The sequence below is a fragment of the Xenopus tropicalis genome, chromosome 8 (genome assembly GCF_000004195.4).
Source record: "Xenopus tropicalis strain Nigerian chromosome 8, UCB_Xtro_10.0, whole genome shotgun sequence".
Classification (NCBI taxonomy): Eukaryota; Metazoa; Chordata; class Amphibia; order Anura; family Pipidae; genus Xenopus; species Xenopus tropicalis.
In genome coordinates this window covers 72,026,089-72,043,016 of record NC_030684.2, presented here as the reverse complement: position 1 = coordinate 72,043,016, position 16,928 = coordinate 72,026,089, and the positions used below count along the sequence as shown (strand labels likewise).

General features: G+C 38.1%; 2 protein-coding genes across 3 annotated transcripts; one reads left to right on the top strand and one right to left on the bottom strand.

Annotated features, from left to right (window-relative positions):
- Nucleotides 1-733: 733 nt before the first annotated feature.
- Nucleotides 734-10,905, bottom strand: hsd17b8 (hydroxysteroid (17-beta) dehydrogenase 8). The gene is made up of 9 exons (NM_001016671.2): nucleotides 10,679-10,905; nucleotides 7,204-7,406; nucleotides 6,355-6,471; nucleotides 5,905-6,000; nucleotides 4,788-4,873; nucleotides 4,627-4,711; nucleotides 4,071-4,113; nucleotides 3,652-3,726; nucleotides 734-1,437 (listed from the first exon to the last, which is right to left on the bottom strand). The coding sequence occupies exons 1-9, from the start codon at nucleotides 10,722-10,724 to the stop codon at nucleotides 1,421-1,423; spliced, it is 768 nt and encodes a 255-aa protein (NP_001016671.1). The 5' UTR covers nucleotides 10,725-10,905; the 3' UTR covers nucleotides 734-1,420.
- A 17-nt stretch (nucleotides 10,906-10,922) lies between these two features.
- slc39a7 (solute carrier family 39 member 7) lies at nucleotides 10,923-16,923 on the top strand. 2 transcript variants are annotated; one of them, XM_002938669.5, is made up of 8 exons: nucleotides 10,923-11,023; nucleotides 11,359-11,789; nucleotides 12,443-12,611; nucleotides 12,718-12,783; nucleotides 13,340-13,468; nucleotides 13,771-13,908; nucleotides 14,007-14,203; nucleotides 14,809-16,923. In XM_002938669.5, the coding sequence occupies exons 2-8, from the start codon at nucleotides 11,364-11,366 to the stop codon at nucleotides 15,058-15,060; spliced, it is 1,377 nt and encodes a 458-aa protein (XP_002938715.2). In that variant the 5' UTR covers nucleotides 10,923-11,023; nucleotides 11,359-11,363; the 3' UTR covers nucleotides 15,061-16,923. The 2 variants fall into 2 exon arrangements, with proteins under 2 accessions (XP_002938715.2, XP_004917078.2); XM_004917021.4 differs by lacking the exon at nucleotides 10,923-11,023 and adding an exon at nucleotides 11,052-11,086.
- Nucleotides 16,924-16,928: the final 5 nt, after the last annotated feature.

The following is a 16,928-nucleotide window of genomic DNA, read 5'->3' as shown; positions in this document are numbered from 1 at the left end:
CTGGTCGTTTGGGAGTCTTCCCATGCTCTCCCAGGATTATTGTGCCAGCAAGGGGCAGAACAGTGGCTAATTTAGAAGACGACAATGTGAGAAATTGACCAAAAGTAAACTTTTACTCTTCATTTCATCGAATTCAAACTCTGATGTGTACAGGTTCCCTGCCAGTTCTGTAGCAGTAAGTTCCGGGGTCCCAAAAGGGTGTTGGAGAAAGCCGGTGCTGGCAGGGGTTTCCCTCCTTTCTCATGGAGGAGGTAGACCACACCAGCTGTCACCCATGGTTACCCAAAAACACATTTTTGGTTATTTTGAATTCTGGTCCATTGGTTTGTGTGTAGACAAGGACAATAATTAGGGACAACATACAGGTATAAGCTAATTTTTTTTTTTGAGAATGTAATGGGTATTGATGGAAATTTTATTTTTTTAGGCACATTTCTACAGTGGTGTCAAAGGTTTTTGTGCAAACTAGGGCCAGATGAAATGAAGGAATCTTAGGTACAACACAGAGCCAATAACCTTTAGTGATTGGAAACGTGCAGGAAACATATAGTATAATGTATAAAATATAATGGATACGGTGTCAGCATCCAGCTTTATTCAGAAAGAATTATAAGATGTTCACTGCAAAATTACATGGTATTTAATTAAAGGGGTGGTTTATCTTTAAGTTAATTTTTAGTATGTTATAGAATGCCCTATTCCTAGGAACTTTACAACTGGTTTCCATTATTTATTTTTTTTAGGTTTTGAATTACTTGCCTTTCTCTTCTGCCAAGTTCCAGCTTTCAAATGGGAGTCACTGACCCCAGCTGCCAAAAACTATTCCTCTGTAAGGCTACATTTTTATTATCGTTAATTTTCATTACTTATCTTTCTACGCAGGCCCTCTAGTATTTTTATTCCCATCTCTCCTTTAAACCACTGCCTGGTTAAAACCTAGCAACCACATAGCTACTAAAATACCAAATTGAAAGCTGCTGAACAAAAAGTAATCTTTTATTCTTTGTTTCCTCTGGTGCAAACTCTGATGTGTGTCAGTTCTGCAGCAGGAAGTTCCGGGACCCAAAAAGGGTGTCGGAAAAGACCAGTGCTGGCAGTGGTTACCCTCCTTTCTCATGGAGGAGTTAGACCACACCAGCTGTCACCCATGCTTAAAAACCATAAAAATTAAAATATTACCAATTGCTAACTGGTAATTTAAAGGTGAACTACCCCTTTAATATATATATTTTTTGAAACATTGACCGAAAAAGATTCACTTCATTGTAGTGCTTATGCTTTGGCTTCTGTAAAGTTCACAGTACTTATTTTGTTGTGTGTATGTGAAGAAATCCACTGGCTCTGTGAACATAAATACATTCAGCCTTAAAGGCACTAGTCACAAAAGAAAAATGGCGGAAAAAAAAAAGGCGGAACAACATTAAAGAAACAGTCCTCCTGTAAGAAAAAGGGAATAATTGGTTAGGCTATCAACAAGTGCCACAGTTTTAGCAAGTAACTGTATTTGAAAGACTACCAATGAAACATATATATATATATATATATACCATTACAAAACCAGCAACTTTATAAGATAAACAAAAGAAATATACATCTCACCAGGGCCACCCATAGAAATTATGGTGCCCCATATTACCTAGCAGAGCTCCTCCCCCCAGGAGGCACAAGTTATTAGCACACTGCATGATTACGAAACCCTGTGTGGTTGGCCCTGCCAACTATGTAAAATGGGGCCCCAATGGTTAAAAAAGTGGTCCAAATTAGTTGTACAACTGTTTGCCCCCCTTTTTGCCCAAAGCACATACATGATCTGCCCAGAACCCTGTCCACCTAATACAAGACCCACCTCTTTTCCAGCCAGCAAATAAGACAGTTCTCAGGGCCTCTCCGCCACTGGTCCATGACAAGACTACCACCCTCCCGTCTCTTCTACCCTAAGCTACTTTCTTAATGAATCAGATGAAATTGAGAGTAGGACTGACCAGACCAGGGATGACTTTGACATAGCTGGCCAGATTAAAAATATTGCAATATATGGACAAACAATCCCTGTTTTATTTAAAAGGGGGGAATTTTTAGTAGCTTAATGCACAGAATGTCTTAATGTCCTATATGAATATTGTGGTCACAGCCTCATTGCACCCCTGCAAATTAAAAGACACTTCATATGACAACTAATATTTTTAATATTAACCAAATTCATACAGAACTCACAAATACTCAGGTGCCAGATATATCCTGAGCCCAAGGGTTACTGAGGTTACCTGTGGATCTTTTACAAATAGCGCTGGTAATTCATTTATTAATTTGATTACTGAAACCAAAGGTATTAATAAGAGGTTGGTCCTCCCTTTGTTGCTATAACAGTCTCTACTACACTGGCAAGCTTTTCCAATAGATTATAAAAGCAGAATGAATTATGAGGATTATGACTTTCCTGGGTGCAATGCCTGTACTGTAAGTGGCTTTAACAAGTTTGTACTGTAAGTAAGGCAGGAGTGGGCATTATGGTATGACTAGGCTTTGCTGCATATTGATCCACTGTCTGCTTTTTTATCCAAGGCCGACCCACAAGGGGTTAATTACAGGATATATGACAAACTGTCAAGTGGGATAACACGCTTGATATCTGTGCAGTTTAGTAACATATGGTTATTGAATAGGACGATCAGTCACTTAGGGTAAACCGTGCTTAGGGTTGCCACCTGAACAGTATTTAACCTGCCTAGCCAGTAAAATACCAAGCATGGCTGGGGCTTTTATTACTTATTTGCCAGCAATGTACTTACTGGTAAATTTGTAATAACTTCTTAATCTGTCCCAACCTGCCTCCAATCCGCCCCTTTGCTCAGACACTCACCAAATCCTGTGTTGTTTAAATCCTTGCCTATCTGGCCCCTCCCCCTTTGATGTCACAACTCCACCCTGTGACATCACTGTCCCTTCCATTAATGTCACTGCCTGCCCACTCATGGCCCTGCCCTTGCCGGTACAGATTTTTTTGATACGGTGGCAGCCCTCCCTGTGCTACTCCTGATTGACCCATGACTTCACTCATAAACTGAATGAGGTCATCTATCTCTTATTTCATGTTGGCCAATCAAAGGTCAGTCCACCAATAATCATTTTCAGAGGTCACATGAACACAGAGATGTAGTATGTACTGTGTGTTTGGAAACTGACCAAATTGTACACTATGTAAACTATGCAGGTGTTGCCAACAAAGGAATGTCTTAAATTGTCTTGAACTTCTATACATTTTATGGATATCATTATTCCTTTTAGATCCTCTCACTTAAGCAGGTACCTTTTGTATCAGTGACAATTGTATGTATTGTGTGTAACATTTTAATGTACAGCGTTGTGAAATTTGTTGGTGCCTTATGAATATGTAATAATAATAATAGTGGCACTACTTTATAATTAATGTTTGCTATAGTCAGCTTAAGGGTTGTCATTTATAGCTGATACACAATTTGGTTCCATATTATGTATATAAACTAACCCAATATTCTGATATGCAGTAATAAAACACACTATAATTCTGTGAGAAAATTCTATCTATGTACTGATGACAGATGCATCTCACAAAATATACTCATAGCTTTCTGAAACTGTGCCATCTGATTTGGAAAGATATTTGACCATTACCAGTCACTTCAATGCTGGCTCCTGTGATGTACTTGCTGTCATCTGATGCTAAAAATGCACAAACATCAGCAATATCTGAAAGAGAGAGCAAGATGAGCTGATCAAAAAAGCTGCTGGAATAGGCTGGGATTCGTGATTCAACAACATCTGAAAAGCCACATCAAGATGATATCAATTAGAGACTGTATATCCTACGGTTTTCTAATGTGCAGTCGGCTCAGTTGTATCTATTAGAGGCTATAAACATTTATGTTTTGGGTTTTTTTTTGTTCAACACGTAGAAAAAATAAACTCGATAAATATGGAAAGAAGTTGAATAGTAAAGGAAAAAAACACTGGGTTTCACATTGTCAATCTGCAACCTAGATAGTGAAAAGGGAAATGTAGATATGAGAAGGACAGGAACAGAAGATACTTACCTTCTGGGTAACCAAGTCTGCCTAATGGAACCATTCCTGCAAACTGCAAAGAGAATATAATTACAGGAACAAAAAAAAAATGTAAAGAATTACATGAAGATGGCAAAAGCCAGCAAGTGGAGGAAATGCACCTTCAGAGTGATTTAATTGCAACAGAACAGTTTATGTTAGCTCTGACAGTATATTACTGCCACTAGAAAATATAAAGTACACCAACACAGTGCTATACAAGATCACTGTGCAAATCTGATGAGTAATTAAAGTCTCTTAAAAAACAACCTATTATACTGCAATCGATTTAAAAGGGAACTCCACCCTAAAATGTTTTGCATAGTGCAAAAAAAGTCTAATAAACTTTTCAATATACGTTCATTACAAATGTTTAGTGGTTTTAAAGTTATATGTAAACTTAATTGATACTAAAATTCTGTTTTTATTCTCTGCGATACTGGCTGACTCCTTAAACAATGTTGCAAGCCACCTGATTAAGAGACTAAGACAGACCTGTTACATTGTTTCTAGAGTCAGACCAAGCTGAAGAAAAATCTTTTTTTACCTTGTCCAGAACTTTCTGTGGAACTTTGTCTGTCATTGGTGTGGAGATAAATCCTGGCAGCACAGTATTACAGCGAATTCCAAACCTGTGGGAGAAAAAATATTTTGACACAGAAATAATGGGTGCATTGGAGAAAATGGACAGCAAGACTTTTAACTCACTTGGCCAGTTCTTTTGCTGCAGTCTTGGTCAGACCCTCTACTCCAGCTTTAGATGCAGCATAATTAGACTGCCCAAGATTTCCCACCTGTAAGCAGTGTTTATTATGGTGATTATTCAGGTCATTTTTAACTTGTCCTTAAGCTAGTGTTTTCCTCCCACATCCAATCTATTCTGCCAATATTATCCATCCCTCTTCATCTACTGTTATGTCTACAAAACTTGGGCTTTTTCAGATTGGCTGCCTTGCAGCAGAGACTTAGGGGCACAGTTACTAATCCATGAACGCCCGAAAAGCGTCCGAATGCGGTTTTTCCGTAATGATCGGTATTTTTCCGATTTTTTTTCGTCGCCGTCGCAACTTTTCCGCAAATTGTAGTGACTTTTTCGTCGCCGTCGTGAAAAAAATCGAATTGGTTTTTCTGCCGTTTACAATTGCTCAATACGAAAAAATCGCGAAAAATTTTTCGTTTCCAATCCGATTTTTTCCCATTCGGGATTCGGATTCGTGGATTAGTAAATGTGCCCCTTAGTGTGAATAAAGTTGCTGATACTTTATAGATACAATGTTAAAGAAGCAGTTCAATGTAAAAATGAAACTGGGTAAAATACATTGACTGTGCAAAATAAAAAATGTTTTCAATATAGTTAGTTAGCAAAAATGTAACCTATGAGGGCTGGAGCAAGCAGATGTATAACATAATGGCCAGAACACTACTTCCTCCTTTACAGCTCTCTAAGCTTTTAGCAGTCAGTAACCAATCAGTCACTTGAGGGACATAATTGTCCAGTTAGTTTGCTTTCGAATCTGACCTGCGTGCTCACAAACTAACTGAATAGTTATGTCCCATGTGGCCCCCCTAAAGTCACTGACTAACTAAGAGGTTACAGAGCTGAAAGCAGGAAGTAGTGTTCTGGCTATTATGATAGACATCTTCTTACTCCAGCCATTACAGATTACATTTTTGCCTATTTTTTATTTTGCGCAGTCTATCTATTTTACCCAATTTCATTTTTACACTGAACTGTTCCTTTAAAGGATTTCCAAAGTTCCAATCCTTTTAATAAATTGAGCTTTGCTCTTAAATTTAACAAAAAGCTCATGGCTAGGAAACCTACCTTCCCCACAATGCTTCCAATGTTAATAATTGAACCTCCATGTTCTCCACTGGCTACTATTGCCCGAGCCACAGCTTGAGTAATAAGAAAAGGACCCTGTAAGAGATAGGAAAAATACACTTCTTACATAACAAAAAGTTTTCTGTTATATTTCTGTTCTTATTTTTTTCTTCAAGGAACTATAAGTATATAATTTAGTATAAAAACAATACACAGAAAATTGTAACCCTCCCCCACCCACAAAGGGAGATAAACTATCTTTTAGGAATAACATCTTCCCAACAGGTTAAAATGATAAAGTAGATACAATTCAATTATTCAACTATTATTTATAATATTTTCAATGTAATGTATCTTGTTCGGCAACAGCAATAAGGCATCCATTAGGCAATGGATGGAGCTGGCTTCTGCGACCTTTAAACTGTTGTTGGTCAGTAAATTTTACATTACCTTTAGGTTGACGTTCAGCACAGAATCAAATGATTCCTCTGAGAGGCGGAGAAGAAACTCATCTTTTGTGATTCCAGCACTGCTGATAGCAATACGTGGAGGAACGGAGTACCGGCCCTAAAGAGGTAAGTAGATGGACAAAAGCTGATAAGTAACAAATAGTATGTATGTATGTATATCTTTGTTTATAAAGCACTACTTATGTACGCAGAGCTGTACAGTAGAATACATTACTACAAACGGGGTTATTAAGATAATAGATAAATACAAAGTATTACAATAAACAAATATACAAAAGATATAGTTGCAATAAGATAAGAGTCAAAGACAAAAGAGGATGGAGGTCCCTGCCCCATAGAACTTACAATCTATATGGGAGGGTAACTTACAGACAGGCAAATAGTGCTGTAGGTCACAGTGGGTGACACTACAATATAAGTGCTAGTTTTCAGATCAGGTGCGGTGCGAGTGCTCCAAAAGGTAGTCTTTAAATTTAAATTTACCCTTCTCTTTTTGATATATGTAAATTATTAACATGGCAAAATACACATTACCACCTCTGATTATCTATAACTATTCTCAGCATAAACACAGGCAGAGAATCCACCTCTACACTCAAACACAGAACCATTGCATCAGCCTGGGTGCAGGCACACTGAGTAGAATTCGGTGCGAAACTGCATATTCAGCAGTTTTGAATTTCAGTGCTTTGATATAAACATGTCACAAGAACAACATTTTTTTTCAGTGAAATGTGAGAATAGTTCAAGGGTCTGAATACTTTTGCAAGGCCCTGTATATTCAAAGTACCCAAAGGCATTCCACCAGTTGTGCCTCTAGTCATGTTACCTGTATTTTCTGCATAAGAGAGTTGACATGGTTTGCCTTTGAAACATCTGTTGCAAATGCTGCATGCTCTTGTCCTGAAAGGTTATGAGAAAGGGTTTGCAGTGTAGCATTAGCTGACGATATATCTAGGTCAACAACAACCACTGAAGCACCCTCCACCGAAAGTCTCTGACAGATGGCACGTCCTATTCCGCTTCCTCCTCCTGAAAAGTAAACAAACATGTTTTAAAGTGTTGCGTCTATTTCATATACAATTTATTCTTGGCTACTTAAAAAGAAATCAGACTGAAAGGTACAGTCTGGCTTCTTCAAGGAGTGTTTTTTTGGTGAAGACACACTGAGCTAATAGCAGCTACTTATTATGGCTAAAAAATAGACAATGCTGATAATATACGGATAATTATCTTGACGTGTTTTAGCAGAGGCAATTCTCAGTATTGTCTATAGCAGGGTATTTTCTGGTGTTTACAATCCATGACAAGTAGCTGCTTCTAAGTAGCTCATATGTCTTTGCCCTTACATAATATTACTACTTTCATTGTACAGGTATGGGACCCGTTATCCAAAATGCGTGGGACCTGGGGTATGCCGGATAACCGGTCTTTCCGTAATTCAGATCTCCTACCTTAAATCTGCTAAAAAAAATTATTTAAACAGTAATTAAACCCAATAGGATTGTTTTGGCTCCAATAAGGATTAACTATATCTTAGTTGGGATCAAGTAAAAGGTACTGTTTTATTATTACTGAGAAAAAGGAAAATATTTTTAAAATTGTGAATTATTTGATTAAAATGGAGTCTATTGGAGATGGCCTTTTCATAATTCAGAACTTTCTGGATGATGGGTTTCCGGATAAGGGGTCCAATACCTGTATAATAAACAACACCTAATATTTTACCTGAATATGATAATCAATACAATTAAATGGCAAAGCATTTATCCTCACCTTAGGGTTGGAATCTTCTGCCAATTTCTCTTACAATATGGTTTTATCATTTAAAAATTCAGGGACACATCTAATAGATCCATGTTGCAGGACTGAACTGATTACATTTAAATTAAATAACAATCAGTGCAGCCCTTCTAGCTGCATTTTCTTACCATGTCCTTGAATATCTGTTCTGGTGATCTTATCTTACAAATTTCAAAAGATGCTGTGATGTATAAATAAGCAACAGCTAGAAAGCTAGATTCCAATTTCCTCCCTAGCATCTTTGTTAACTATATGTGCCAGGTTTTACCTACCGTCCTCTCTTATGAATGTTTGATGTTTTGCAATGCTTTTTAAGATAGTATTGTAATTGTTACTACTACATTTCTTAAAGGAAGGTGTTGCTCGCAAATAGAAAAAAAAATACAAAATTATTTTTTATCAGTTTAGAAAATCAATGCTACTATTTTGGGCTATTTAGTATTAAAGGAGTATGCAAGTCAAAATTTAAAAAGCATACTGCCCAATAGTCCTCCTATTGTTTAGTAAAAACGCCACACTTTTGGCTCACCTAATCAAATATTTACTCAGTCACACTTACTTCACATTTTCTAGAACAGGCAGCCATCTCTAAAAAGGTATTTTCCCTTCCTTTCCCTCCTTGCTTCATACTGCACATGTGTTTCATTCCCTCCCCCCCCCCTCCCCTCTGCCAGATCCGCTTCTGATTGGCTGGTGGGCATGTGTAGCTCAGAACAGGAGACAGGATCAAGTTACACACATGCTCAGAGAATAGGAAGGCTGCCGCTGGAAGCCTACAGGAAGGACAGAGAGATTTCAGTGATGTCACTGTAGTCTTCACACTGCTGTAGGCTGCCAGCGCCATATCTCAGAGAAGCAAGCAGGGATCTGGGAATTTAGATATGCAGTAAGTACTTAAAAAGAATGCCTTTAGACTTACTTTTAATTTATATTAACCTTTCCTTGTCCTTTAAAGGCAGGCAGCTAAAAGGTGAAAGCCTTTCTTGTGTAATATTCTTGCACTACCCTTTAAAACAAGTACATTACCAAACACATGTACTGTTGCCCCATATTATCTGTATTCCTTTCAACATTTTTCCTTTAAAGAGAGAGTCTTTACACATTAAACTTGGAGGGGAAATCTACAATGTGATTCAACTATATAAGTTATGCACCACTATCACTATATCTAACCAGAATGTACACTATAGCTATGGCTGCACCTTTGAGCAGGGAATTTTCTGTCGCTTGAGACAGCCCTGCTTTTCTGTCCATTGAAAAAAAAAAACCAGCAAAACTCCAACACTCACCACTTTTGCAGATACATTTTAGTGGGGCACATACTTTAGTAACCAGATAAAAAATATTGCAGCACTCACATAGCATTACACGAAACCATCCTTATTTTACACTAACATCATCACAGCAACACTGCAGACTCCTTTCTCACATGGCAACAATTTGCTTCTATTTTTTATGTCTATCACCCCATACATTGTCAATGGAAATTTTGACTGTATTATTGTTCCATGTTCTGACAAACTGCATAGACTATTTAAAAGTTGATATGACATGAAATTAATATTCCCATTTTTCTATTAGAAGGCTATAATTTATGCAGCAATTTCTGTATAACCAGAGTTGCAATATTTAAATCCTCTGGATTTATACATATAGGATAATAATACATTAAGACCTATTACAGAAAAAGCTAAACATCAAAGTAAGTGTTTAGTAAGATAAAGCTGGTTACATGCACAGATTTATTTCTCCAATGGACTGTGTAGCCCTCCAATTTGGTTGATCAACTTTTAACACAACTAGATCAACTGAACAGTCACTATGAATAAATTACCAAAGCTGGCATGTGTATTGTTTCAACAACTATCTCAGAAAGGCACTACGCAATCACTGACAGACCCAAGAAAATACCCTGTGAGGCAATTGCTTGGATCACTGCATTTTGCCCATCTATGTGTATGTCATGGGAGTCAGCTGGACATTTTAATGTACATTAACAATCCCTACATAAAAAAAGATATAATTGCATACTAGGCAAAGCGGGGGTGGGGAGCAGCAAAAATAAATGTACAAAGATCTGAAGAACAGTTTGGAGTATGAACTAAGGGAACTTTGGGTGCAAAGACAAAGGTTGTTGTAATGGGTTCTTTTAACACATGTGGGTCTGTATCTTTAACACTCTGGGTTGAGACCTGAAGGGATGACAAGGGCAGAATGACACCATAATAATGCTTTCATTGGGAATATCCTAAAAACCCATGTTCAATTTCTGCTGCCTCTCCATGCAAGCTATCTATTCAGGATACAGCAGTCAGTACAGAGTTACATAATTAAATGCTAAAGGAAATGACAGACTTGTTAAGTTTATTAAACAAATACAGCAGTGCATTCAATTCTGCAGAGACCCTCACAAAGCATCTCTCCGTGACAACATATGCTACACAAAAAGAACAGTAGAAGGAGCTTTCATTTCAACTAATACGGTTTGTGTTTTGATTGACCTGTCACCAGAGCCAGCATAGACTTTAACCTGCAGGAAGCCGCCATGACACCGGTTATCCACGTACAATAGAGGTCAGGCTAGAAAGTCTTCTACCATAGAGAGGGTAAGATACAGGGCGGGTTTGTACAAACGAGGCGTGTCTGCTATTAAGCAGGGAATTATTGCCTACAGTGCTTAATCCCAACAGGATGCGGACGCAAGCCACGCTGTATACTACTAGTTCAGTGACGGATGACGTGTTTCCGGTCTGTCTTTTCACGCGATATTTTGAACCGGATAATTGTGTGCCACGTAGAAGTGGGTACCGGTTTGGCGCACAGTGGTTAAAGGAGAAGCAGGGAAGGTAATAGAACAATGGGGTAATGGTAATTACACAGCGGTTATAAGCACATTGGCACGAAAGCAGGTCTGTAATACAAGGCGCACAGAGTACTGACATGGAGAAAGCAGTGAGGTTGAGAAAAAGAAGCCATTCATATTCCTTACATAGGAATTCCATAGGGCATTGACTAGCAGAGAAGCAAGCATAATTCTAATGGACTGTTGGTTATGTTGGATGCTTTAAAAAGAAAATATCCCGCATGTAATTCTAGATATGTGGGATAAATGGTTATGCTTTTTGTTGCTGTGCCTGATGTAACTAGGGTGTCTAAACTGTTGTATGTTTATTTCTCTTAGGTAAAATGGGTCGGTTTTCGTTGAAAAGTGGTGTTGGTTGTGCCTTATTGGTAGCCATTTTGATGTTCTGTTGTTTGGCGCACACAGTCTTATCCCAGTCACAGGGGGATTTTCATCATGGCCATAGTCATGGTCACCATGGACATGGCCATAGTCATCATGGACATGATTGCCATGGACACAGTCATTCCCATCATGGACATAGTCATGAGGATCTTCACCATGGCCATAGCCATGTTCATCATGGGCATAGCCATCAGGATCACCATGGACACAGCCATGAGGAAAGCCAGCAAGGACATAATCAGGATCATAAAGAGCAGAGTCATATAGAAGTGGAGCGCACCAAAAGAGAGGCAGCAGCTGGAGATAATTTACTACATGGTCATGGGTCAAAAGAGAAAATGGAACCTGTGCAACTCTGGACATATGTAAGTATGCATCGTTCAGTTACTGGTGCTTTCTTGCACTGCTGCTTTATGGTGTTTTACTGTCTTTAGCTGTTTCTCCCCACTTTTTTAACCCCGAGTGGACTAGTAATATGGACCCTGCCCTTTTGCCATTGTTTGAGGTTGTGTTCTTTAAACCAAATAATGTTTTCCACTGATGTAACCAACTGAATAACGCTGACTAAGCGTAACATTTTTCCATTGGTGCCACCATCCTGACAATAGATATATTTCATTTGACTTCACCAGAAAGCAATTGTTAGCTTGCGGTCTCATAGTTATTTCAAATACATATTTCATCTTAAAATATATTTTTTAAATATAAGTCATCTGCTTCTGCCCATAATTCATTATTGTTAATTCTCGTGCATTGTACTAAAGTTTTCTCTTGCTGCTTTATTGTTGTCACGTTTCTTTCTGCTGTTTATGTAGCCCCTGGCTAAAGACTTTCTATTTCCATTACCCTTGATAGGTCTAGTAATACAATGCCATTGTACAATGTCATGCTTTATATATATTTTAAGACTGTTCTCACTGCTATACTGCTGCTTCTGTGGCAGGGTTTTGCATTCTAATACACTTAGCTCTACAGTACAATACTCCAGATATACTCTTTAACACAATTTCTTTCTTAGGCTATATGTGCCACACTCCTGATATCAGCTGCTCCCTTCTTCATACTCTTCCTGATACCTGTACAGTCTAATAGCAGCCAGCACCAGTCCCTGCTCAAACTACTTCTGAGCTTTGCCTCAGGTGGGCTTCTTGGAGACGCCTTCTTGCACCTTATCCCTCATGCACTTGGTATGCTATGTTCCCAGTCATCTATTTCTCTTTATCCTTTTTTTATCCAACTCAAGTGATGGCTTTTAGTGTAGTCTGACAGTCATATTTACATATGTCTCTACAGAGCCACATTCTGTACACGAGGCAGTTGAAGAGCCTGAAGAATCACATGGTCATGGACACTCTCATGGTGAGCACAGATCTATTTACTTTAGAGGCCAAACAGGCCCTGACCTGACTTGGGTTAGATTGCCTGAGAGAAAAATACTACTCTTGTAAACTCTATTATAATCAAATAACTCAGAACTATAAAACATATTTAATTTTTCTCCGTAATAATGAAACCTTACCTTGTACTTGATCTCAACTAAGATATTTTTTAGTAGATTAGGTAGGTATATCGATCCAAATTATGGAAAATGCCAGGTCCTGCGCATTCTGGATAAGTCCCATACTTGTATTCAAAGGCCAGATAGTATTTCTGAAGCTTTACCATACATAACAGCTAAGGACAACCCATGGTATAAATACACATCAGTAGGGTTAATTCCTCTTGAATTTTGTATTGTTTCTACATGCACTCTGATTGTGAACTATTCCTCAGTATCTTTGTCTCCATTCTATGCAACCTAGTGATTTTACTCCTTGCTGCTAGCATTTTCCCCCATTTTATCTCAATTTGCTGCACTTTTTTACCAAGAGACTTCTTTAGACCCGTTCCTCATATATTCCCTCCTTGCTTTCAGGTCATAGCCACTCCCAGATGATGTCAGTTGGCCTTTGGGTCCTTGCTGGAATCATTGCCTTCCTTGTTGTTGAGAAGTTTGTGAGGCATTTAAAAGGAGAACATGGACATGGTCATGGACATAGTCATGGTATGTTGAATATGAGCAGTGACTTTCTGTACGTTTACTGTGTGTGTGTGTGTGTATGTACATGTATGTATATGTAATATATATATATATATATATATATATATATATATATATATATATATATATATATATATATATATATATATATATATATATATATATATATAATATAAATATGTCACATTCTTTTGGTAAATACAGTTAGTATTTGGTTTCTGCTTCCCTGTGTGCAGTTACTACTAATGTGCACTGTAAGGGGCTCGGATCTCACATTCCTATGTCACCTGTATGCTTTCTCACAGCCGCAAAGGAAAGCTTAGTGGATAATGCAACAGAGAAGGAGGAGGAAAAAGACCTAGGGAAGGATGGTGTGAGACACAGAAAGAAAGGAAGTAGTAATGTGCAGAAAGGAAAAAACGGCAAAAAGGAACCACAATCAGGTTATATTAGCATATGTCTCTGCATTCCTTTTCGCTTTTCTCCTCTTTATTTTTTTTACAGTCCTTTGTTCATTCTGTGATTCTCTATGCCATTGTAGAAATGACCGTTTCTGGCTATTTAAATCTTGCTGCTGATTTCACACACAACTTCACTGATGGACTAGCAATTGGAGCCTCGTTCCTAGTCAGCAGCAGTGTTGGAATTGTCACCACAATCACAATTCTCTTACATGAAGTACCTCATGAAATTGGGGACTTTGCTATCCTGGTGCAGAGTGGATGCACGAAGAGGAAGGTGAGTTTCCTAGTAATTACTGTAAGTGAGGCTGTTTCTTTTTTATGTATTATCCATTACATTATGAAATGAGGCCACTTAAAGGAAAATTAACACTAACATTTTTTAAGTGAAAAAGCTATTCTACCCTGCACCAATAACTGCCCTATCTTGCAAACCCCTTAGTATTTTGAATGCTTTAAAAGAAAATACCTGTTAAAACTTGGCTTCCTGTTAATTGAAATATGGCGATAAGGCGAAGGAAGGAGCAGCAATCACTATGCGACAATCGATTGATCGAGTCTAGCCTTCCTTCTGTATAGGAAGGAGTCGGGCTAGACTCGATCAATCGATCGTTGCATAGTTGATGCCTGCTCCTTCCTTCCACCTGAATTGGGGGTAAGATTCTACATATCTACAACGATTGCTATTCCTGTGATAAAAATTAATATAATTTCTTGCAAGGCATCCATACTGGGCCCATACTGAAGTAAAAATGATAATAGTTTTTCAAGTATCACATAGAATGATTGATTGGAGAACACAATCACTAAAGATATAATTATTTACTAAAGCTCAATGGCAAAAAGTGCTTATGTGGACAATATTATCCTCCTTTGTTGCAGGCAATGATGCTACAGCTCAGTACAGCTTTGGGAGCACTGGCAGGCACCGCTTGCTCACTCTTGGCAGAAGGAATTGGGGAAGCTGCGACTTTATGGATCCTGCCATTTACAGCAGGGGGATTTATTTATATTGCAACAGTTTCAGTAATCCCAGAACTCCTGAAGGATTCGCGCCCTTCTCAGTCCATCCTTGAAACTTTTGGACTTCTCCTTGGGGTCGCTATGATGGTTCTTATTGCACAGTTTGAGTAGTCACTCACTACAAGGTCAACAAACAGGGAAACATGTCATGGCATTTTTGGGTCTTTGTTAGGATGAGATCATGTGTCTTTCAGGGATGTACCTTGGCCACCTATATTTTGCTAAAGATTATGTCTTAGTTAGAGATTTGTGATATAACATTTTACTGCCATTAACTAGGCAGTTTTGATGTCTTTATACTGCAATACTTTTATGTCCTTTGGCTTCCACGAACCACAGTGAAGTACTGCAAAGCTTTTAAAGGGGATAATGCGCTGTCTATATCACGCTACATTGTAATATAGACAGTGACAGTCTACTTCTCGCAACCTGGAAGACTGACTAAAAGGAGGCATAAATAAAGATAAGTTCTGTACAATATAAATATAGTCTCCACCTGAATCTTCTCTGCGGTTGCCAGGGACACACAACTGACAAATTCCGGTTTCCAGGTTTCAAAGAAAAAAAATACATGTACAGGCACACAAAACACAGACCAACTGCAAACTACACTTTAGTAGAAGTTAATATCATAGAACTCTATGATATACATTTGAAATGCCAAGATAGTTTTCAGCCCTTTTTGTTTTTTTTTATTTTGGGACCAAATCCTGCAATCATGAGACCCACCATTTCTTTTATTAGATCAATTGGGATAGCTCAATCAATCTGCCTTTGCTAATATTAAATGTGTTTTGTTTTTCTTAAATTCTGTAAATTAGATTTATTTTTATAATAATATTTGGGGGTTACACGAAAGTAAATGCTGGAACTTTTATCAGATGAGTGAACTACATTATTGGGATCAGAGCAGATGTGTTTATATCTGAGCAAAAATGAAAATTGTATAACTAGTATGTAATGGGAAGAAAATAGAGGGACTTTCATAAATGTATGCTTTAAAGGAGAAGGAAAGGCTAATAAAGAATTAATCTCAAGCTGCAGGCATACCTTCAGTTGTCTCAATAGTGCCCTTAAGTCTCCCCATATTTCACCTGTTCAGATGATCAGAAGCCAAACAGGAAGAAAAAACGCTGAGCTGTGTAAAGAAAGTTCCCATAATGCCTCACTCCTGCACTGAGACCAAGTGTACATTCTCAGTTAGTTAGACTATGAGTCAGCTTCCTGCTGATTGGCTCAGATCCACATTCCTAAGGAGGGGGTGGGAGCAGGAGAGAGCAGAGAGCTGCGTGTCTCTGGCACATGAATTACAGACGCAAGAAATCTTTTGACAGAAGTCAGTGCAGCATTTCTGTGAGTGCTTATGGCTGTATTTACATAGACCTTTCTGATAAAGCTTACTTAGTTTTTACCTTTCTTTCTCTTTTAACAAAAATGTGGTGTTTCTGTGTCGGTGTAGCAGTATTTGGGATGACTGGTGTGTGGTTATCTATTATTTGCTACCTTTCTGCATTCCTAAATATCAGGAGTCATTGTTACAGATTAGTGTAATGTTTACTTCCTCACAAATCACTCTTTCATAATGATTCTAAACCAGCAAACTCTATAGGTTTGCTGTTTTTTATGTTTTTGCAGGTGTGTTATAGGGCATAGGGAGGTTTTAACCATTCTCCTACCCTGTCTTTTGAGTTGTCTAAACATGTCCAAATGACTACAAAGATACTGCACCAGCACTTGTCAGTTGGTACCTAAAAATGTGTACCAGAGAATTTGTAGGTGAGAATCTTGCTTTCAGGCAATTCTTATAGTGACCAGTAGAGGGCAGTTTTGTATGTGTTGGTCCTGGATGTTGGGGCTACTAAAAAACACAGTAGGCTACATTCCCTAATTCTTCATGTCTGCCATTGCCCTTAAAGGATTTTTCAAATTGTTTGTAAGAAAATACCGCTAATAAAGTTTAAAACAAAAATGAAATATTC